This window comes from Paramisgurnus dabryanus, chromosome 16 (assembly GCF_030506205.2).
Source record: "Paramisgurnus dabryanus chromosome 16, PD_genome_1.1, whole genome shotgun sequence".
NCBI classification, from domain to species: Eukaryota; Metazoa; Chordata; class Actinopteri; order Cypriniformes; family Cobitidae; genus Paramisgurnus; species Paramisgurnus dabryanus.
The window spans coordinates 16,303,925-16,329,085 of NC_133352.1; the positions used below are offsets into that span (position 1 = coordinate 16,303,925).

Below are 25,161 nucleotides of genomic sequence, written 5' to 3' on the forward strand. Positions count from 1 at the left end.
TTTCTTTTTCTTCAGTTTTTTTACCAGGGCATCCACGGCCTTCTCTGCCCATTTTTCCTCCTCATCGCCCTGCTTCCAGCCCAGCAACCGCTTCACTGCCGGGCTGGTGAAGGAGAACAGGCTGGACATGGAGGTCATAGTGCTGGGCTACACCGGGAAACAGGATCTGAGGTGCCGTCGTCCCGCAGTGTGCCAGGAAGATGCTTATGTGTGAGTTTTGGGTGTGGGGGAAAGGACAGGCTTAGCCTTGCACAACCAAGGACAGGAAGTTGAGGCAGGACGCAGCTGCTGGTGCTCAGGGCTCAGGAAGGCCTGCAGTGAAGTGTGTGGGGGGGTGGACCTGGGTCACAACTACTCTGAGATTTAGTGTAAAGGGCAATTTAGGGAGAAAGGTGATGTTAGGAACTATAAATACCTATTAAGACAGTTATTAGATTTTAAAAGGCTAATCCATGCCAAAAACAGGTGGTGGTCAGAGGTTGAGGCTTCAAGAAGGAATACCTGCAACAACAAAAAACAAAAAAAGGACATGAGCTTCCAAATACATTAGACAAATAGTATTCATGCTGTCTACAGGCTATAGGTAGTTGATATACATAAGGTTATGGACATAGTTAATCTTCGCCATGTGTCACATTGCAGGACAGTTTAAAATTAAGCATTGAAGGCAAAAGTTGATTGAAATGGTGGGAAAACTTTTACATTCAAATGTGTAGGACAGTGTATACATACTTGGTAAACCAACATACATTTTATCTTACACATTTTAACCTAAAATAAGGAACTAAACAACAATAAATTACCCAAGAATCTTTCTGTGCTTTTTACAGTAGCAGCAATGGTTAAGATTGGTCTCTAATCTCTGTGTGAATTTTGTGACAAAACATTAAAACCACTGCATCCATTTATCTTCACCACAATTATAGAGACCTTAAAATAATAGACGCCAGTTGTCTCATTCAAAGGATGTGTGCAAAAAAGCAACCTCCCATTCACAGCCATAAAACCCACACACTTGCACATCTGAGGTTTTGTAGATTAAATAACTGTAAGGATGTACCCATCTGCCATGTGTTATGGTGAACTACAACAGAGTTATTGTGTTGGATCTGTAAGCAACAGCCTCCCTGCTGCCCCACCCAGGGAGCTCCCAGGGCGAGAATGAGCGGAGCACAGCACAGCTGTTGAAAATGTTGTACGTAACCAGGACAGAAAGGATATCAGACCTCTGAGAGGCGCTTCCTGTAGCCACATCCCTTCCCCTTGACCTCTTCAGCTGCCAAATATCAGAGCTCAGGACAAAATTATTGCTATTCAAAGCACTCTCCACTACGCCCATGCACAATGCTATTTGCACTGAAAATGCCCTATTTTCTAAATAAAAAAGAATACTGAATTAGTAATCCTACATGTGAATTTATTCGAGTGTACCTCATGCCGTTTTAAGACAGTTCACAGATCTCAGTTCACACAGAACAGAGCAGTCCTTATATTTGAGTGTGTGTAAACAGTGCTTGAGCAATATATACAACGGAAGCAAGAACAATCAGACGAGCATATGCATTAATAGCACACACTTCAATGGTTATGTAATTGTCCAACTAATAGCGCTTTTCTATTGGATAGTATGGCCTGGTACATTTCAATACAACTCACTTTTGGGGGGTGTCCACTGTGCAGTACCTAGTACCTGATTTTTTTAGTACCACCTCGGTAGAGGTTCCTAGCGAGCAATACTGATAATAAAACGTGAAGTGTAACACTGCAGATGACTGATTGGTCGGGGAGAATCGTCACTTCCAGCGTCATTGCTAAAGGACAGATTAGCTTATCCTCGTGGTACCGTAGCGGGCCATACTATCCATTTGAAAAGAGCAATAACATTACAAACTTAGCTTTGCAAACTTACCAGGTTTAATATAAATTAAGCTTTGAGATAAACAGGTCTTCATTAAATTAAATTACGGCTTAAATATAGAGGTGCACATTTTTGTTAGCGTTTCATTACTCAGCACGAGAGTTGTATCTTTTTTATTTGTACTTTTATTAAAATATTTTTATTACAACGCTTCTACAGAATTAATGTTGAAACATTTCTTTTAGTTTCATTATTTAATAAATTTGAGTTGGACTAAAAAATAGGGATGCTTAACAATTAATCACGATTAATCGTTAGCAGAATAAACGTTTTTGTTTACATCATATATGTGTGTGTGAACTGTGTATAATAACTTTGTATAAATAAATGTACACACATGCATGTATATGTTATAGAAATGTTTACATGTGTATATACATTTGTATATTTATGTATAATTTATATTTTATATAAATATAAATACTTAATATATACTTTTTTTTCTTAAAATTATACATGAATGTGTTCATATTTATATATATATATATACACACATGTTTATTATACACAGTTTACACACATATGTGATGTAAACAAAAACTTTTATTCTACCAACGATTAATCACGATTAATTGTTTAGCATCCCTACTAAAAAACAATAAAATAATCTGTTTTTTAATTTAAACAAAATTGGATGAATATAAAACAAAACTACATTTTCAAAACTAAATTTAACAGAACCAGATTTAACAGTTTTTTTTAAGTTCTATAAAATGATTATATGCAATGCAAAACAGTTGTAAAAATGCAAAACGCAACAATCTTGTTAATGCTACGTAAGAGATAATGTATAGACAGTTTCATCGGGCGCACGTGCGGTGACGCGATAAGCGTCTGGTCCGAACTTTACTTCCGGTTTCTGTTTGTTTAATGGTCTGATTAGTTTCTGAAACTGAACTCTTATACAAAATCCTCTTCGAAAATAACAAATGTTTTGGGTTCCTATGTTATCTACGTGTTGTTTATTTTGCTTGTTATATAAATAAACTACTTTAAAAAGGACTTTGTTGTTATTTATTCTTCGCAGAGTTTACCGGAAGTTACGTGATGACCACGAAAGCCGCGTGTTTATGTTGTTACTACTGAAACCGTCTATCTGTTATCGCAGAAAAAAGGCCTGATAGTGTGAAAACCTACGTGAAGCGAACAGGCCTTTACACGTTTATTTACCTAAAGTAAGGAACATTAATATTGATTTAAAATATTTAATTTGCTCTTTTTTTAACAAATGCAGACCTTCCGCGAAGAAAACCAGTTTATTTTCGGTTTAAGATTGAAAGATTTTTAAATGTCACAAACACACTATTAGGTTTAATCATTTGTAAATATAATGTGATATAGGTCACTAAAATACATCAAATTTAAATACTGATGTGTAATAATAAACTGAACCTGTCAAAAAGATTTGCAGCATCCGGGTTCCTGTGTGTTATTAGTTTTGAGCGGTTGTAAATAATAAGAACAACAAACCTGCAAATGTCACGACTGGCCAATCAGAATCAAGCATTCCAACGAGCCATCATGTAATAAGGTTAATTAAGAAGATAAACAATAATTATAATGAAAACAACAGGCAAGACACAACATGACAGTAAAGGGCTCATTATAGTTGTGCGTACGTCCAATGGCTGCAACACCGTAGGATACGCGTCGGTTTTTATATATACTTTTGCGTCGTTGTGCAAACGCACATGCAGACCGCTGGTAGGCAGCATCCATGCATGTTATCACAGTATCAGCGTGACCGTCCATAAAGAAGCAGCTTGGCCAGTTTAACCCACAAACGAAGACGAAACAGCAGCTTGTTGTGTATGTTTTGAGACCAGCAGTGATGGAAGCAAATAAACAGCAACTTGTGTTGCAGTTTGAGTTAAATCACTCCTTAACTTGTCCCATCTTTGTTCTCACCGTCTCAAATGTAAATACATATGATGCAGTTTTTTTACCTGATGGAGCGGTTCTAGTGGACCAGTCACAGCACTTGCGGTCCGCGAAGAACTGATGCGCTGTTAAAAATTTGGCGAGGTGCATGTCAGGCTACGGATAACTTCCACCGTAGACCTTACGCACGACTATAAACTGGACTTAAGCCTCTGTTCTGCTTATGTCAACGGGCTTGAAATGGGCTTCAGTGACATCATCACCATCCGCATGTCAGTCCAACACGACTTACTGAAAACTGTGCACTTCAGCCTGTTACATTTCAGGAGGACTTGAACGTGACTTAAAAAATGTCCAAGCTGATCCGTTTGTTTGCAGACACACTAAAGTGCAATCATGGGCAGTGTAGAATCACACAAAACTTGTGTTTCATTTTAAGTATTTGCACACAGCTGTCAAAATTGTGCTTTGCTGTTATAGTGGCTGCAATGAAAAAAGGAAAAAAGGTAATTCAAACTATTAATAAGAATAAATTAACTAAAAAATATACATATAACTCTGATTAAAAGTAAGTACAGTACGACACTTGCAATGGAATAAAATGTGGCCACAAACTTGAAATGTTTAAAAACAGAATTATTGAGCTTCAATTTTTAAAGTTAATACATTTTTCCCTCAACACATGAGGCAGTTTCCCGGACATGATTTATCTTAAGCCAGGACTAAGCCTTAGTTTAATTAGGAAATTAGGGCCGGGACTCGATTAAAAAAATTAATCTAATTAATTAGAGGCTTTGTAATTAATTAATCGAAATTAATCACATATAAATATTTGACCTGAGAACATTGAGTAGTTATTTTTTCACATGGATTTTTAGTATACCATGAATAATGACTGAAAACATAAGCTTAAGCAACAAAATATTGTTTATTTTTGTTCAACCAAGTCATTGTACCCGGAGTCGGGCTAACGTCCACGCTAGCTGTTATATGTTTTGCATTGAGATGATACTTGAGGCTCGATGTGCTGCGGGTGATATGTCAATTCCTTGTTGCATAGCTTACACACAACCATGCTCTTATCGACGCTTCCATCCGTTCGTTTTTTATAAAAAAAATTCCCATCCACGGGGCCAACCAAAGCGATCTCATCAGCTTCTTCGTTCATGTTAACTGTGGTTTGTTGTTGTCTGAAGTCATGAAATCTAGTTGGTGCTCCAGTATAATCAGTCCGCCGAAACTCATCCAATGAGAAATGTTCCGCTGTGCAAAAATAAGTGCGATTAAAATGCGTTAAAAATGTTTAACGCGTTATTTTTTGTGTAATTAATTAATCTTAATTAACGCGTTAAAGTCCCGGCCCTATAGGAAATATAACTAGTTTTAACAAACATGTCTTATATGTCAATGCAAGTTGTTTTCAGTTTGGACAGCTCTTAAATATATTTTAGTGTAGGACTAGTCTAATACCTCTCTGGGAAACCACCCCTAAGTGTGCTCTAAAGAGTTTATTGTTGCAGTGGGACTTTTCTAAAGTTTTTTCACTGGTAAATTTCTGTGTTTGCATTTTTCCATTTGTGACAATGACTCCCTTATACCCTATAAAGGTTACAGTACTTTGCATTGCTCAAATATAAGTGGCAACACTTGATGCAACTTTGCACAGACAAAATAAGTTTAAAATTGCATCAGCCTCTGAGCAAGTGCTTTAATGTTATTTACATTTATTAACTATTTATCACTGTTTATGTAATTTTGGTAAATTTCTGTAAATGACGTTACACTACAAATGCTGCTTAGGATCTCAAATCCAGTTAAATCAATAAAAAACAATGCAACTGGTAAAACTACATTTCAAATAATAAAGTCCCGTGATTAACCACAACCAGAAAGCCCACACACACACAAAAATTTGTGCTTATCAGCAGAAACAAGCTATCAGCTTGTAATAACCACACTCTCCCCTTATTGCTTTGAGACTGATGATAGCAAGGCTTTAACAATAGGAAGTACAGGACTCAGATCAGCAATATAGCTCAATACAAACACACACTTCCCTGTTCCCTATCTCCATCCTGCCTCCATATTCAGCTGCTCCATTTGGAAAATGAGAAGCACAGAAAGCATCACCCGTATTGATTTTTCTAAACTGTCCACTTAAAGCTTTTACTCTATGTAGAGCCTAGCAATCTCATTTCAAGGCTTGGAAGACATTTTTCTTTATAAAGAGAAATTACTTGACGTGAGGCTAATACGCCTGTAAAATGTAAACAGCAATGTGCTTCATCCTGTGATGAAAATAACATCAAGATGCCACACGCTACATGCTGTAATTATATACATTCAAGATCAATGTAATTTGGAAAACTATGCATTAAATCTAAAAAAAATTGCTTTTTTTAATCATTATCATGAGTCACATTTTGACAGTAATAGAGATTCAGTCCAAACAAAAGGCGCTTTTATTCACTACCGGATCAATTAATTTATTAAAAGCACTGTTGTGCAGTCACAAAGCCTCTAGTGTTCCTGAACCCATGTACATCTTTAAAATCAAATTACACATATAACAGCCAGGCTAAAAGAGCCACCAAACAATTCAGTGACAGAATCAGGACAGAGCCTGACAGATGTAAGCATATGAAAGGAGCACAGTCTCACAATTTCATTTGGTTGGGAAGATGATTTCAAGAGACTGGTTTCATAAATGCTAAGACTGTCATAAATGCTGTCTAGACATTATCTGGAAAAATAACTTCTTTAATTTCTTACATTCAGAACATGACCATTTATCTTTTCTTAAATAAAGGAGATGTCACACCCATCTCTAAGACAAAGATGCAGTGGTTCAGAAGGGGACTGTGTAATTGCTTGATGCAACCTCTTCATCCCTGGAGCTTTACATCACTGACACAAATAGGGATAACCCTTCTTCCTTATGTAAATGATCTACCATCCTTTTTTTTCTTACTGGGTTGAATACTAATAAGAAGTCACAGAAAACAAAACTATAAGTCTCCAATGTATAATATATCAATTTTAATCGATATTTTTCAAGATCAGATCGCAGATCAAGATTGACACCAGATGTGTGTGCTTACATGAACATCTATGTGACAGATGTTATATGTTGGCTGATATGATACACATAGACTCGCAATGGGAACAAATTCTGCGATTGCAAAAGCGCAACAGAATTTCAAACAACCGTTGCAGAAGGCGTTTTTATGCTTTTTTAACGTAATATAAAACGACACTGCCCCACCCATCATAAAAACCTTTCTTGCTTAACAAAAAAAAAAAGACCTAGAAGAAACTCAAATCAAAATGCATGAAGAAACCGACTTGATATTTTAAACAAAAGTATGCTTATTTGACAGCAAAGTAAGATTTCGGTTGGGACGAACACTGCATTTTGATTGACGGAAAATTACAGATCGAATAAATACTGCAGACAAACAATATTAAATAGAAAATATTGACAACTTTTTTACTTTATGAGCAGCAACACAAAGTATTGTATCTTTCTCTTATGCACTGAAGAGTTTAAAGGACAATAAGGATGCTGCTCTTTAAAGGTACTCAGATCTCAGATAACAAGCAGGCAGTGTCCAAACCTCCCCTTTGCCAAGGTCAAAAAACAAGCTCATGTCTTTCAAGAGCACTTTCTTCAAACTACTGACAGACATTAATACTCCACAAAACATCATTTTAAAAATACATAAAAACTGTTTAGTAACACCTCACAAAATAGAAAAAAAGGTTAACAGTTTTAGAGCACACACACAAAATTTGAATAAACCCTCAGAGAAACGCAAACCATCCCATCTCCAAAACATTTCCATATTCACAGTAACTTTTCCTCAAGCAAGACCATCTGCAACAGTTTCAAGCAAAACAGTTTCAAGCAAAACAGTTTGCCCAGCAACTTTGAGAAAGTCACAATGACAATTTCACACAGTGCATGGAGATAAATGATTAAAAGCCTGACAGACACTGAAATGTTTGGTGATAGGGATCGAGGTGACGTTATAACGTAAACTTTACACCCAGATGGGAGATGGTGGTAGATAAAAGATAAGCGTGGATCTGAATGTGGTATTTATTGGTTTTAAATGGATGTCACATAAAACACACATTCAGCTGCTGTTTTCACAAAACCAGGAAGCTCTATACCCAAGTTAGACAAACTAGTTTTTGTGACTTTGATGCCCAAAAATTTTGTCTAGGTGGGCAGCCCACTCGGTTTTGAGACGAAGCCAGTGAGACACGCCACGACACGCACATCTTTCCTCACAAGAATGCGAGGTCACTTTCTTTAACTAAACACGAATTACAATTGAAACACAAAAGTGTTTAATGTCACTTTCCTTGTGTTTTGTGGTAAACGTGTGCGGTTTAGTGTGAAATCGAAACAATCGGCTTATTAAACGAGAGGTATGGAGCTAAGCTATATTAGCCGCAACTTTAAATGACTTGAGTTCAGCACAAGTAACATTTACTTTAAACAAATTTTCTGTAACTTTTGATAAAATTGTATAAAGAGAAGGGTCACAATTTTACGTTATCATTTTTAGGTAACTTTAAAGTTAAGTTTTTCCTCTGTTGTGTTAAACGTATACTCTGTTGTGTTAAACGTAACTGCTAGCAGAGTTGCTACATAGCGAGTTAGCAGTTTAGATTTTCAATTTGGGGGTTGCTGTTCCGTACATCATCAATTTAACATAAACAATCCACAACTAAAATAGCTCTATATAACCTATTTTAAGCACTTACATTCTATATAATAATACAAGTATGCTTTGATTATGTCCCCCCTCGCCTCGTTTGCACAAAAAGGGGGAAAGACAACAAGGAAACTTTTTCAATCACTTCTCAACCCCCCTGTGGAAAAACACAATCCCTGTTGAAATAAAGTTGTTAACAGACCGTTGAATTGCCTTTCGGCTGATGTAGTATCATTAGATTGCGTACCTTTAATAAAATATGTTGTAGCGTCTCTCGACCTTTGCTCTGTTTTACAGACACCGACAAGAAGCAGAGTTTTTCCCTTTATTCCTGCCTCTCTTTCCCTTGTCTCTCTCTCACCCGTCCTGGCGTCAAACAGACTGGAGGCGAAGCACATTAGTGCATATTCATCCGCCTCTTTGACAACCTACCACTTTTCTTCATAGACCTCCAGTGTATCAACTAATGCATTTGGGAAGATCAAAGAACGTATTGTGATAAATTAAATATATAGTATTGTATTGTGTGTATTTGTTGACATTTTTTTGATTGTGGTTCCTCCACAGTGGCTATAAGATAAAAATGTAATAATATTGAAAAATCGGAGTTAGACATGATGGTGAGTCAATGTAAGTGGGAAGACTTACTCTGTAACATAAATGTATCGCCTGGTTTTGCATTATTATAGTGTCATACTATTCCTGGAGTCTTGCCGTTTTTACTCTAACGTTTTAAAATAACCATAACAGCATATTAAACACAGTGATTTGGATGTATACACTTGTAACCTCTTGTCACTGGTATAATAATTTAATGTTTTTCACATTTAAATCAGATAGATTATTAATTAAATCAAAGTTTTTTAATGGATATGCAGCTTAATACAAACATATAAATATCATTGGTACAGGTGGTTAAACTATGTGTATTTCCTTCAAAAAAAGGATATTTATTTTTTTACTCTGTGGTTATATTTATTTAATAAGAAACTAATAAGCAGACACAAAAAACCTGGGTGCAAACAGCCTTATCACAATGAATGAAAACCATGTATGCGGAAGGATACAACTGGTTACTATGTTTCGGCTGGGCCGTCTTGAAGCTGTACTACGGCCGTGTGACGTCACGACAATTGGCTCCACTCTGTCTGGCTTTAAAAACTTCACTATTCAGACAGCCAATGGAGAGCAGGTTACGCGCTGCTTGCTTTCTCGCGCATACTATCGGGGTCATACTCAAATTCATTATTAGTTTGAGTATCTGAATAGGACTATTTATATTGAGCTGTATAAATCTAAATCTATCTATCTATCTATCTATCTATCTATCTATCTATCTATCTATCTATCTATCTATCTATCTATCTATCTATCTATCTATCTATCTATCTATCTATCTATCTATCTATCTATCTATCTATCTATCTATCTATCTATCTATCTATCTATCTATCTATCATCACCACAACTCTCACATTAAAATATATTCCTTACCTCCTTCAAACACCTCTGAACATAACATAGGCTACTTTACGAACACATCCTTAAAGTAGTCACCAGGGGTCAGCCTTTCTCTTTAAACATCCCTGTTTGAGTTATGAGAAGCATGTCAACTTTAAAAACAGTTCCCCTGAAATCAGTGATAATCACATATGGATATATAATTGCAATAGCCTATGTTTTACATTTCAGTTAGACAATATTTATCAGTCTGGTGACAAGCCAAAGGCCATTATTTCTTCTTGATTAGCAATATGTTTTCATTCATCCCTCAGTTAAATTTTTATTCCTGTTATTCACCATCATCATAGATTTTGTTCACACATGGTTCAGCCTTTCACAAGCTGTGAGGTTTATGGATACTGGAAACCTGGTTCTACAATCCGTTCTCACTGCTAAATGTGATATAAAGGAGCTATTGTGGGTGAAGCCCACACAGCAAAAGGCCAAATAAGAGGGCAACATATGTAGAGCAGGTCATGCATGTTGTCAAAGTCATCCACCCAGAGCCCAAAACATGTGTGTGTGTCTGAGGACAAAAGAACCTATTATGTACAATTTTGTCTTCTTCATATCACTGCCCTCTTGAACCAACAGTAAGACACACTGTACTGTAACTGTAAATCTTTCTTGAATTAACATTTGCTTCATCACTTCGGCTAAAAGAGAACAGCTGCATGCGGTATAAAGATTTAATATGAATCTTATGACTGGCATGAAATGACTGTTTTATCCCAATTATGTTTGAATGAAAGCTCAGACTTCATTGTGGATTTCCAAGGAATATTTAGGTTTCCAAATGTCTGCTGTCTTTTAAAAGTGCTTTCCAATAAACTGCATAAAATAGCAGGACATGGATTTTGATTAAAAAAAAATGAAAAACTGTATGTATGAGGTTGTGCATGTGTTTCGCATTAAAAGGGTGTTTCACATAAAACTATGAAGACAGATCATTTTTGAACAACAAAATAAAATGAACAGTCAAATGTACAAGTAAACATTACAGACCAAGAAACTCACAGATTCAACATATACACTGAAAAAAATTATTCATTGAATTTAATAAATTTTTTAAGGTAAGTGGTTGCAATCAATTTATTTAAGCTACATTTAAACAAAAAAGACTAGTAACGTAAAACAAAATATTAAACTTTCGTTTAAATGTAGCTTAAATAAATTGATTGCAACCACTTACCTTAAAATAGATTAAATTCAATGAATCATTTTTTTCAGTGTATTTACCAAATCTAGAGTTAAAATTTCAGAGAAAATAAATAAAAACACATTTCTCTGGTTTAATAATAAAAGAAGAACTCAGATATTTTTCTTTTTTGACCTGACATCCATTTCCACGTAATGATTTTTATCCATGTGGTTAAACATATAGCAACTGTTTCAAGGAGCAGTAGGGTATCCTCAATATCTTCCAGCACATTGACCTTTGGTTGCTAAAAAATGCATGCTGTAATAACCAGACTAACACACTGGACAAACTCAAGATTGTTTGGCAGTCTGTCAGTAGACTGCAGCACTAAACCTCATTCCTCTCTGTGACGCACCTGCCAGTATTTTGCTCCGGGTTTAAAATGCTTTTGGAAAATTATAATCAGTTTTCTGTTCAGGATAAGTGAGCTGAGAGAGGACACATATTCTGTATATTTCCTACTCCGTCTCAGCTTAAAGACATCCTATCCATGTGACCAGGGTAACAAAGATTTATTTATGTAACTGTAGTGATATAACATTTAAAGTAAAGCAAAATGGCAAGTTTAAACAACAAGCATTTTCCAGGTGAGATCATCAAAGCATTAATCAAAGCCATTTTAGAGCACAAGTGATTGTTAACTGGCGAGTGGAAATCGGAAAATGGTTTAAGGACATCAGGAAATAACAATTCAAAGTGAATTTAATAGGATTGTGCATTTGGGATGGAAAAATTAGCTCATCAAACACTTTTCATATCTGTTGTTGCTAATGTCAAGGGCACGAACATTTCCTAGATGCCAGTTAAATTAGTCACAGTTGCCAGTATGGGCAAGTTGTGGGACAAATTATTCAAAAACCATGAACAAAAGCATGCAAGGTAAGCGTAACTATACAACCTGGACAACATTTGTTTCACTATTTGTTTGTTTCAAGATTGTTAAGATGTTTTTGTTTGCTCTCGGATTAAAACCATTTCGGTACTGTGTGACGCCACTTGATATGTCTTGTGTGGGAAATCCAGCTCCTAAAGCAGAAGTATAGCTAAATGTTTTTTTATGCAAGAAAAAAGTGTGTGGAAGTCATGCATAAAAATTGGGAACAAGCTGAATTTTAACCTTGTGACTTTTAATTGCCACACACACCACATTATGAGCTCAGTAAACAGACAAATTTGTACTGTATTATCAGAACAAGAGCAAACCACATTCAAAGGCGTGGACTTATTGATAATGTGGAAACCATTACGGTGTGGCTACAAAATGGTAATTTTATTATGAAATGTGCAGAAAAGGATCTTTGGTTTCTCAACAAAATATCTTTGGTAAAGTACAAAATGTAACAAATAATCCACACAAGTTACTTATCATCAGGTTTTAAATTATAGACTACAGGAATTGAAGACAAACTTGATTTGGTTTTTGATCTGCCCAAACTGAATTTCTTCCAGCGTAAACCATGCAAACATGCTCAAATACAACAAACAAAAATACAAAATGTTAACAAAAACCTGAACCAACAAGTGAATCAAAATATTTCAGAATGAAATTGAAAAACTAATGTTGAATATTTTAAACATACCAAACGTCTGTAATGTATTTGTGATAAAGATATAAAACAACTGCTCTCCATCCAAGGGTCTTTGGCATTTGAAAATTTTAAAATGCTGAACTCTAATGTATCCTTTCCATCTTCTGTATTTTGTATTTTGATGACTGCGTTTTTTTAGTCTTTGAGTTATCGCTCCACTTCACAAAAAAAGACTTTTATCTGTGAATTTGCATCCTCTTAATGTGGTGGAGATTGATATCAATTCGAATTTTCTTCCTCAGGTGTAAATTTACTGGATACGAGACACTGTTCTGATGCTCTTACTACTCCGGATCCTCTGGAAGAGATCATCTGTAATGTATCAAGAAATATGTTTTTATGTCCAACACAATTAAATTTAAGAAATAATGAAAATGATTTGAGAATCTATAATAATAGATAATAAATAATACAATATATTATTTATCATAAGTATTATAGTAAATTTAATATACATTTCATATAATCTAATGTATAAATAAATTAATAAAAATACATTTATAATATACCAGAAACATTTTATGCATTACATTTATGTAGAAAAAAATACTGAAGTTAGTAAAAACAACCTACCGTCTTTCATAACCACAGGGCCAGCCTGAAATTGAAAATTGGAAAGATGTTTTATTTACTTTTATCATACTGAATTGACATTTCAAATGCTTCATTAGAAAAAAGTACAACAACAAATGAACTAAATGAAAACACAAAAGCAAGCGAAATGCTTATCCATGGGGAAAATAGGCGGTGAAATTACTAACCTTAACAGCAGAAGTACGTCTGAACTCAGACACGGCTGGCTGGTCACTTAAAACTTTAGGAGCTAAAAGAGATTTTTACATCATGCTGTTATAAAAAAAGCTTTTGTTATTAACAAATATCGGAAGAATGATCGATTGCTTACGCATTGGCTTTACGATTACGTCAACGGCATGTACAACTCCATTGGTAGCCATCATATCACCCTCGACCACAGGCACTCTGTTCACGTATACAGTGGCGTTAAGCTGAAAGTGAAAAAAAAACAGGATAAAATTACAAAATTATCAGAGGAAACCAGATTAAAGCAATAGTTAATTGAAAAAACAAATATCCGTAAACAGTGTTGGGGTAACGCATTACAAGTAACGTGAATTACGTAATAATATTAATTTTCTGGAGTAACAAGTAAAGTAACACATTACTTTTTAAATGTACACATACATTTTTGAGTTACTTTTTCAAAAAAGTAATCCAAGTTACTTTTTTAGTTTAATTAATTTGATTAAATAATTTTGTACTGAATTAAACTAAACGTAGTCACAATATGCACTCTATGCGTACACGCCTGTGTGGGAACAGATCGAGTCAGAAACTAAGATGGCAGGCCTGAGCTCGTAATTTTTTTGATGAAATATGCAATTTCTGAATGCAGGACTTTTCAGTCATAAAAAACACCTTCAATCCTGAAAGAAATCAAGCCTCTGCCAAGAAAAAGTAATGCAAAAGTAACTAAAAAAAGTAACGTAATCATTACTTACCATGAAAAGTAACTAAGTAATGCAATTAGTTACTTTTTTTTTGGGAGTAACTTGGAATGCATTACTTTTAAAAGTAACTTTCCTCAATAAAGTCCGTAAATGTTCTGACATATGTCATTTTCATCACAAAAGCCAAAAATGTCATATGTCATAAAGAGTCATATTTTTATAATGCTTTTAACATAGTCTGTTTTCACTATTAATATTGTATTACAGTATATCTATTTCAAGATTCTTATCACACATTTCTGGTGTATGTGTTTGAAACAACATGAAGGTGGTTAAATGATGATAAAGATGATATAAGTTTATATTCAACTTTTATGGAAAGAGCACACATAAGACACACGAAAATACACAAAAATACAATATTTTGCAAGATAATTAAGGATATTGATGTTATGGTTGAGTTCTGACCATGCCTAGCTCCAGTTTTTCTCCTGCAAGGGTCGTCAGTCTGGTGTGTGAGGTCACAGCGCCACTGACCAGGAACTCATCACCAATATGGTACTTCAGAAGGTTGGCCATCTCTTTAGGATCTCCTATGCACAACATTGCATGAACAGATGAAATGTAAGCATTTCTTTGTTATCAAACTGTCCCAAATAGCTGTCACCATGGTAGTACCCTTTAAAAGGGACCTAATATGTACGAGGTACAGATATGTATACATTTTGTATCATTATGTACCTCTGAGGTACTCTTATGAATCACCACATGTGACAGCTAAGGACCGCTTTTTGACCATTTTTGTACAAAATCCCCATAGCAACAAATCCAAACAGTTTGTCCCTTGTCATGCACTAAACATCTGCCTTTCTAACATATGGTGATACAGGAGCGATTGTTTGAAGCAAGTACTCATGAGTTTGTTGAGGTCAGCGGGAGGTAATGCCCTGAATGCAGCATTGGTGGGGGCAAAGAAGGTGTAGGTCCCTTTTTTGTTCAGGAGCTCTGTCAGGCCTGCTCTCTGTATGGCGCCAACCAAGGTGCTGTATGGACAAAAGTTCATTAAAGCACATCATTAGGGGTACATCCTGAGGCTATAAAAACTATGACAGCTTAAATTCCTCCCAGTCCATTATATATATTTGGTGAACAATTAGCCTCAAGTTAAAACAAGCATTGTGATAATTACGTTGAAAGGTCTTGAGAGAGTGACATTGAGGTTTTTGAACGTGGGTGAAAAAAAACATCAGCTGCATATTCTCTTTCAATAAGTCTGAGAAAACAATTACACGCTTTTTGGTGGGATTTTTATGGGTCATTCCAGCTCCAAAATCGACATGAGTTATTGTTTTTGCACTGCAAATGATGCTCTCCCATTTCTTCTAGATAGGCTTTAAGAGTCATACGAACCTTTAACTTCAAAACAGGGATTTTCATTTGACTGAGATTTTTTGGCTTCTCACCTAAACCGATTGTCTGCCTTCAGGACGTCCATAACGGTTCCCATGGGGGGTGTCAGAAGCTTATCAACGATGAACATAGTTGCATATCGGCCATTTTTGTCATGGGCGGCAATGCAGGCATTTTCGATGCACAGGTTCTGCAAAGCCAACAACAAGTGAAATGGTTTGGGTTATTGGTTAAGCAGATCATCATGGTTCTTTTTAAGTCTGATGGTGTATAAAGAGAGCTGTGGAAAATGTTAAGGTGATCCAAAGGATAGGTTTCCAGTGGTCTGTGAATTTCATTACAAAGCAGAAATGTGAGAGCTCAGAATACCATACCACCCACGCCGCCAGCTAAAACAGGGTTAGAAATAAAATTGCGACTCTTGTTTAGATGGATTGGAATGAGGAGTGTAAAATGTAATAATGCAAAAACTAGACAAAAGTAAAGCTGGAATCCCTTATTGCGCTATATGGTTTTGCATGATCTAAATATAGAAATGACTGCTTGGATCTGTTTAATGAATCCCACACTTACATTTCTGTACACAAACACTCTAAGTTTCAATCCACCAAGAGTTTCCAACTCTTGTCCATGGTAAAGGCCTTTGGAGGAAAACTTGCTTTTGAGAATATGGTTCCTCAGCAGTTTCTTCATGTCTGGTGTGACTGTCAAGCTTTTGCCTACACACACAATATTGTAATAGTAAAATAAGTATTTCTGATATCAATACAAGCACAAATTTATTAAAAAAACAGAGTGAATGAACCTTTAAATGCATCGTTCAGTGGGGCTAACAGGGTCACAGACTCAGAGCCAATAAGGTGATCGGTAAGACCGGCATCGGTCAAAAGCTTTGTGGCTGTAGTAACAACTGATCCCTCGGCAAGCTCCAAAAGGGTCTTGGCTGGAAGACAAAAAAACACAGGACATTTACTTGGTAAAAAAATCAATGGCTGGTTTGGCTGAAGTCTTTTTTTAATGTCATACCTGAATCAGGAATAAGGAGTTCATTGATGTAGTGAATGACTCCATTGGTTCCAAGTTTATCTTTTTCTGTGATGATGGCTTTGCCATTGAGGGTCATCCCTTCTCCATTGCAACCGACCTCCAGAACTGTGCCCTGCAAGGTCTCCAGAGGTGTACCGGCCACGATGGACTCGGAGCAGTGCAGGTTTTTCAGGATGTGGTAATTCAGCAGATCTAAAGTAGGTTTTCACAAATGTCACTTTCATTGGTATTTAACAAATTTGATTGTCTTTCACTGCAAAACCCTCTAAGTGCATCTGACATTTTTTCTTATCATACTCTTATGTTTGGGTTCATTAATTTCACTTTAATGCCAATATAAAGGTGATTAGTCAGTTACTGAAATGCTTTATTTTCACAAATGTCACTTTCATTGGTATTTAACAAATTTGACTGTCTTTCACTGCAAAACCCTCTAAGTGCATCTGACATGTTTTCTTATCAGACCCTTATGTTTGTGTTCAGTTATTTCACTTTAATGGCAATGAAAAGGTTTTTAGTCAGTAATTGAAATGCTTTATTTTCACAAATGTCACTTTCATTAGGATTTAACAAATTTGACTGTCTTTCACTGCAAAACCCTCTAAGTGCATCTGACATTTTTTCTTATCATACTCTTATGTTTGGGTTCATTAATTTCACTTTAATGCCAATAAAAAGGTGATTAGTCAGTAATTGAAATGCTTTATTTTCACAAATGTCACTTTCATTAGGATTTAACAAATTTGACTGTCTTTCACTGCAAAACCCTCTAAGTGCATCTGACATTTTTTCTTATCATACTCTTATGTTTGGGTTCATTAATTTCACTTTAATGCCAATAAAAAGGTGATTAGTCAGTAATTGAAATGCTTTATTTTCACAAATGTCACTTTCATTGGTATTTAACAAATTTGACTGTCTTTCACTGCAAAACCCTCTAAGTGCATCTAACATGTTTTCTTATCAGACTCTTATGTTTGTGTTCAGTAATTTCACTTTAATGGCAATGAAAAGGTTTTTAGTCAGTAATTGAAATGCTTTATTTTCACAAATGTCACTTTCATTAGGATTTAACAAATTTGATTGTCTTTCACTGCAAAACCCTCTAAGTGCATCTGACATGTTTTCTTATCAGACTCTTATGTTTGTGTTCAGAAATTTCACTTTAATGGCAATGAAAAGGTTTTTAGTCAGTAATTGAAATGCTTTATTTTCACAAATGTCACTTTCATTAGGATTTAACAAATTGGACTGTCTTTCATTGCAAAGCCCAAAACGTTTTTGGCAAAAAAACCACTTCTCAAAAAACTCCACTTCTTTGGACAAGACATAGTAAACAGTTGCAAAATCACTTAAGATGCCACTAGAAACATTGCAAAAGATGAAATTCAGAATTCAAAAGTTAAAAATGAAGAAACTGAACTACACATTAGGGGGAACTGTGATTCATGTGACTGACAATTTTGGGTTGTATTCAGGTACATATACTCACAAAGGACCCAAGTTAATAAATCTAATACATGATTGTTACACATTCGTCTTCCTTCCTCATTTTTGACAGACGTGGCTTTTAGTGGGTTTTATATCTAAGCTCTGCATTTCATCTAAGTAGACTTTTAGTTTTGGATGAAATAACAAATTCAATCACAAAGTAAAAATACCTTTAAGAGCAACGGGGTCTCCCAAAATCCTAGTCAGTGTGTCTGGAGGAATCTTCTCAAAGGCTTCATTGGTCGGAGCAAAGATTGTGTAGCTGCCCTCATTTTCCAACAAACCGTTGAGACCAGCTGCAGCAACTGCAGTCTGAATCATAGGAGAACATAGAGGTTATAAAACTACAAAACAAGCATTCCCACCCCTTGTTAAAAAGACATCTACCCGTAGAGTCTCCAGGTCGTCATCTGTGTCAATCATAGAGTTGACGTTGTTTGTGATGGCAGTGATGACTCTGTCAACAACGTGCACAATTCCATTGGTGGCATGCTGGTCGGTCTTCACCAGCCGTGCACAGTTTACTGTCACAATCTGCAACAAAACACACAGACTGCTCATGTATACAAGAATGAAAAACGCAGCTTCACAGCTTGCAAATCATTTGGAATAAACACTAGTCAAGATGCAATGCTCGATAGCACTAACCAAACATAAATGAAACAACATTTTCAATAAGGAATTCTAAACAAATCTCTTTCTTGTTGATAAAAGCAGCAAATTGATGGCCGGCTATATTTAACTTACACCGTTGGAATAGTGGTGGATATGAACATCAAAGTCTTGGTACATGGAGGGAAAGGCGGCACCGTGCTTTAGATCATCTGAAGTCAACCGTTTGTTAACCATGTGGTAGTGAAGAGCGTTGAGGAGTTCAATGTTTACGTTGCTTACCAGGGCATCCAGAATTTCCTACAGGACATTTTAAAATAGTTTACACTTAACCAAAGTATGTACAATATGCAAAGGTACATGATCTATATAATAATAGTGGCTTGAGATAAAGAAGTCTTCATCTCTTTTCCTAATCTTCTTAGTAAACTCACAGCGGGAAGTGCCGCCCAAGCCTCGTTGCTGGGAGCAAAGAATGTGAAGCTGCCGGGCCCTTCAATCTCCTCCTGAAGTTTTGCTCTCTCAGAGTACATCTTAGTCGTGGTGGATCCAACCACACCCAAGGTTTTATAGATGTTCACCAGAGGTAGAGCTTTGAAAAAATGGGATACTATTAATTTTGGGAGCTTATACTTTTTTAAACAGAGTTAATGAAGTGTTCTTACCTGCTGGACAACCCTTTTCTCCAATAGATCTCTCATAGCCAGGGCAACACTCATAGCTGATCACCCTTTAAAAGAAAAAATAAGAAAGAACAAAAAAAGTCACTTTGTGCTCGATTTTGCTTTATAAAAGATAATCCGGTCTATATTTCTCTCTATTAGGATAATAAAGCAAACAAAGCAATGATAACAACCCTACTGTACGTCTTTATTTATCTCATGCCATGAACTTCCATAATAAATATGCTTGAGTTGTTCTTACAGGGTCATAAAATCTAATTTCCTTTGGTAGAAGAAGAATTTAGAGGTACAGCATTGCCCAGAGGAAACTCCAGAGAGGGAGTTGAAAGACCAGCACAGCTGCCAATATAAACAATGGGAAATTTTGAGGAACCACCAAGCAAAGGTGCAGTACACGGAAGACTGGAGATTGACAGATTGCTTTTCTATGGATGTTTCCCATTTCAGAAAAATATTAAGATCGTAGGCTAATCCAGTTATATACATATTTTTATGCATTACCAATATACATCACATTCAGCTATAACAAAATGTGAAGAGAAAAGTTGCTGTCTTTGTTTTTAAGAGAACAAGATAAAAATGTCTTTGTTCTGATGAACACGAATGAAGATATTTTCAGGAATGTTTGGAACCAAACCGATCATGAGCACCATTCACTTCCATGGTAGGAAAAATACTATGGAAGTGAATGGGGCTCAAAAATAGTTTGGTTAGAAACATTCCTCAAAATATCTTCCTTTATGTTCATCAGAACAAAGAAATTTATACAGGTTTGTAAGAACATGAGAGTAAGATAATGATGAGAGAATTTTCATTTTTGGGCCAACTATACCTTTAATTTTTCTTCCTACAATACGTGATGATTATTTGACAGAGATTTGGAATCTCCCTACTAATTTCCCTACTAGGGAAAATAAAGTATATTTCATTTCATTACAAAATAAAACCTTTAATAATATATTATGTGCTTTTAATAGATGGATTGTTATTCTTAGGGGATTAGTTACTGTATGTCTGTATGTCCAACAAAATGTTTGCATCTTACTAGAGTAGAAAACCAGAAGGTACATCTAAACAAAGACGACAATCCTGACATTCAGAGATGGGGTAGACTTGTAAAACACACAAAGCTGGAGAGCAGACTGAACTGATTATCAAAACAGATGGTAACTCAACTCCTGTTTGTACTCTGCCAGCATAAACAAAGATGGTAGTCATGGATTTATGACAAAATAAACAGCCAAGCGGCATCATTTATGTATTGTGCACGTTGAAGCTTTACATGGTGTGGCAAGATGAACGCAATAAGTATTTCATACAAGAAATTATGTTGAAATCTCTATTTTAGTGTATGAATAGCAAAGCTGATGCATCATTTTGGATCTTTTACGTTTTCAGTTCCCTAAACAGAAATGAAACCTTTAAATTTTTTCCCAGAATTAACAGCTCTACATAAATTCACCAATCAAGACATTTATCTCCACTGATATTAAAGATGATATGATCAGATACTTTGATGAATATAACATCTGCATTACCCAATGATTTACATTCATATTATCAAAGATATTTAGCTGAAGAAAGGGTCTTTGGACCAGATGGCAATCAAATTGAAGGCACAATTGTTTAAATTATTGGTCTCTCCTCAAGTGACCTGCAACATCCTGTTTCACTGCAATGACCTTTATGAACCAACCATACAAAGAGTGCAATTGTTCTCCCAAAACCCCAAACCTCCAAACCCCAAAAAAGAAAACTTCAGTCTGACAGAATCCATCCTTGTCATTTGCTTAAGGGTAAGTGTGAGACTCACCTTTTTCACACAGACATTTTGTGAACAGAACTCTGGTAAATATTGAATAATTTGTATGTGTATGGGGATCCTCAGCAAGACTCCTGATTTTAGTCATTTCCTAAAAACAGTCAAGCCCCCATAGCAACCCTGACTTCCCCTTTGCTTTCTTGAGAATTGCGATGAAAGAAACACTGTTTAAAACGGCAAGGTTGATAAAACAAGTCCTTCTCTGTCTCAACAGTTTACTTTAACTTTGAAAATCACTGGAACATTCAAAGACTGTATCATAAAAATAATGAAAACAAACTCAATCCTTATGCTAATTAATAAACATCTTGTAGTCAATGTGTATACTGTAGTAATACTAATGTAAAACTAATCCAACATTATTTGCTAACCACATCAACACACTTAAGCACGTTAAATATTCCTAGAACAGTTTATGTTGTTTTATACCTTATTTAAACAACCTAAATTTGTTTCAGAATTTGTCGGTTTATCATACCTTTACACACAAACATTGCAGACATAAACAAAAACTACAAAATCCAGACCCAAACATTAAACATGACAACCACCTTTCACCTATTCAACCAATGTTTATAGTTCACAAAAATACATTTATTTTCCCTCTTTATCTCTCTCTCCCTGTTTCTTAATATTGCTATAGCCTAGCTACAGTTTAAACAAAAACAGTTGTATGATTAGAATATGACTAATATATGGCACACTTCATTTTTAAGTATAATTAATTTGTGTGTGTTTGTCCTAGACTGATTTTATACTTGATTCTGTAATTTTCCAAGATCATTTGCTTTCCCACTCCTCTGTCAAAAGTGGTCCCTAGCTGTCACTGGGGTGGTACCATTTAAAAAAAAGTTCATATTAGTACCTGAACGTACATACTGGTACCAAAGAGTGCATTTAAGTACATCAAATGGTACCAAATGTATACATATACCAAAGGCTACATTTTAGGACATTTTAAAGGGGACATTTCACAAGACTTTTTTTTAGGATGTCAAATAAATCTTGTACGTATGCGAAGATTTAGCTCAAAATACCATATAGATAATTTATTATAACATGTTAAAATTGCCAATTTGTAAGTGTAAGCAAAAATGTGCCATTTTGGTGTGTCCTTTTAAATGCAAATGTGCTAATCTCTGCACTAAATGGCAGTGCCGTGGTTGGATAGTGCAGATTAAGGGGCGGTATTATCCCCTTCTGACATCACAAGGGGAGCCAAATTTCAATAACCTATTTTTTCACATGCTTGCAGAGAATGGTTTACCAAAGCTAAGTTACTGGGTTGATATTTTTCACATTTTCTAGGTTGATAGAAGCACTGGGGACCCAATTATACCACTTAAACATGGAAAAAGTCAGAATTTCATAATATGTCCCATTTAAAGGGCACTGCCCCAGTGACAGGACTGTTTTTGACCATTTTCTCTGACAGTGTACACATTTTGTGATGTTTTGTGCCAAAATGTCAACCTTAAAGGTGTACAAAATCTCTGTATACTTATTTATTTTGTCCTTGTCAGTTTATTTCCATGCTATGAACCCTGAAGATGCTGTACCTCCTCAACTCTAATATATTTCTCTATGGAATGTTCAGGGTTCATAATATCTTTTTCCCCTGTGGGGGAATTAGGTAGATGTCAGTCAAACAGAGCCTCTATTCAAGTTGTCACTGAGTTCCAGGTCTTTGGCGCTTTGGGTTTGGACCTTTCAGTCAGAAAGGCAATCAGATTTGTCAACATTAATGCACTGTGCAAGATGTTAAGCAATTTAACCCCACAAGCACTGAAACCAATTACTAAGAGACATATGGTAGCCATTACTACAGCATTCTTCTATATCTACTGTCAAGTTGAACTCAAATACCCTGTTAGCTGTATAAGCATTATATGACTGTTGGATACAATAAGAAAACTTGACTGAATTATAGTTAAAGGGGACATATCATGGAAATCTTACTTTAGTGCTATAATCAACTTCTATCAACCTAGAAAATGTGACAACCTAGTAACTTAATTTTGGTAAACCATTCCCTGCAAGCATTTGAAAAAAAATTGGTCATTTGTCTCCCCTTGTGATGTCAGAAAGGGATAATACCGCCCCTTCATCTGCACCACAGCACTGCCATTTAGTGCAGAGATCAGCTCATTTGCATTTTAAAGGACACACACAAAAACAGCACATATTTGCTCACACCAATAAAGTGAAAATGTTAACATGTTACTGTATTATAAATTACCTATATGATATTTTGAGAAACCTCACGTACCCTGGAGACAAGAAAGATTTATTTGACATCTTAAAAATGTCTTGTGAAATGTCGCCTTTAGTTTAAACCAAGATGTCAGTTCTTCCAAAAGACTCGCTGTAAAAAGTGAAAGTTGTATGTATGTACTTAAAAAATTTAAATTTTCTAACTTCAAGTGAAAACTTTAAGGTGAAAAAACTTGAAGTGGTAACGCCTAAAACATTTAAGCTTTATCAACTAATTTTTTTAGTTGTTACCGGTGAATATTTTTAAAAAGTTAATTCAACTTTTATTTTTAACAGTCCTGCAGATCAACTGACAACTAGAAACTACTCCTGTAATAATTTCAGTAAATGTAACAAGTTGGTCCACTGGATATGCAATGATCTATTTTACTGACAATTAATCAGATTCAATTCAATTCCATTTGTATTTTATTTTATATGTGTACCTCTACTCTGTGTCTCAGCTGTGTAACTAAATACAGCTCTGTAAAGCTGTAACTTTACAGGCTACACAGCTGGTGAGTAGCTATATATTAAGAGTTTTAAGGGTTTACAACACATTTCCTCCTCAGCACTCCAGTAGGTTGTTATCTGGGAGATACTTAACCAAAGCTGTGTCTACAGTGACCCAGAGAAACCCCTAAAATGTGTTGTAACAATCTTTTTTTACAACTGTTCTTGCTCTTTAAATCACTCTGACAATAATGAACAACCATAAACAGTCCTATACTGTATTACTTTTGGAAAACCAAGATCAATTATGAAAAATTACTTCAAAGCGAATTGGAACAATTATTGCAATCCTTTTATCTCAATGTATCTCAGAACAGTTCACACATTAACAAAATGACTGCGATAGATAGATAGATAGATAGATAGATAGATAGATAGATGAAGATATCAGCGCTAACTTACGTTGGTTTGCCGCAGATTTTGCGGTGATACCATTGTTTGCAGTTGGTGAAGTACTTCTTATCCGTTCCCTGAATCTTCTGCATAGCACAAACATTTGGGCTGCAAACACGAATGGCAGTATGTAAATAGTATGTAAGGTCCCATTCATTGACTAAATGTCACCGGACTTCATGCATTTTGTATGATTGCAGAAAAATAACTTTTCAATGATAGTTCAATTGTACTTTTTAAAATGACTAAATGTGGTCATTACCCTTGAGTTCTTCCTCGTATCCTGCTGTGCTGAAGAACCGCTTGATACGGGGATTTTGCGGCAAAAACTGTCGCGATGAATGAGATGGCCAGAGCGATCAGAGTTAAGCGCTTCATCTTGAATCTGCACCCGGACTGCATGCAACAGAGTCCGGCTTATATACTCAACAGACCCCTGTGCTGTTCTGGGAGGAGCTTGGGGGGTCAGTGCAACATGAAAAAGTGCAACATGACACTTTTCTTATAGATAATAAAGGACTGTGTATCTGTATAACATAAACTTGAGATAATTGTTATTGCGTGATAAAACTTAATGATACATTGAAAAACATTTTGGTGTTTTTACTATAATAATACTGTAGCCAAATAATAAGAGCAGTCTGCTATT

The 25,161-nt window shown here is 35.6% G+C and overlaps 2 protein-coding genes across 2 annotated transcripts in view; both read right to left on the reverse strand.

The window, feature by feature from the left end:
* The window catches only part of smad5 (SMAD family member 5), an 8,940-nt gene extending 8,420 nt beyond the window's left edge, over nucleotides 1-520 (reverse strand). Inside the window, exon 1 of the mRNA XM_065271688.2 lies at nucleotides 1-520. Coding sequence (XP_065127760.1) covers nucleotides 1-138 — 138 coding nt within the window. The 5' untranslated portion in view covers nucleotides 139-520.
* An 11,953-nt stretch (nucleotides 521-12,473) lies between these two features.
* On the reverse strand, nucleotides 12,474-24,932 carry tgfbi (transforming growth factor, beta-induced). The gene is made up of 17 exons (XM_065266514.2): nucleotides 24,775-24,932; nucleotides 24,522-24,620; nucleotides 19,514-19,578; nucleotides 19,283-19,440; nucleotides 18,984-19,148; nucleotides 18,624-18,770; nucleotides 18,407-18,548; nucleotides 16,725-16,937; nucleotides 16,504-16,641; nucleotides 16,272-16,417; nucleotides 15,752-15,888; nucleotides 15,201-15,331; nucleotides 14,757-14,881; nucleotides 13,724-13,826; nucleotides 13,581-13,642; nucleotides 13,393-13,417; nucleotides 12,474-13,131 (listed from the first exon to the last, which is right to left on the reverse strand). Exons 1-17 carry the CDS (start codon nucleotides 24,912-24,914, stop codon nucleotides 13,070-13,072), a joined length of 2,058 nt encoding a protein of 685 aa, XP_065122586.1. The 5' UTR covers nucleotides 24,915-24,932; the 3' UTR covers nucleotides 12,474-13,069.
* Nucleotides 24,933-25,161: the final 229 nt, after the last annotated feature.

Coding starts and splice junctions, on each gene's coding strand:
- tgfbi (XM_065266514.2), bottom strand. CDS start 24,914: ATGCAGTCCGGGTGCAGATTCAAGATGAAGCGCTTAACTCTGATCGCT. Junction 16,418..16,503: donor ACTGAACGATGCATTTAAAG/GTTCATTCACTC, acceptor TTGTGTGTGTAG/GCAAAAGCTTGACAGTCACA. Junction 13,132..13,392: donor CCCTGTGGTTATGAAAGACG/GTAGGTTGTTTT, acceptor GATACATTACAG/ATGATCTCTTCCAGAGGATC.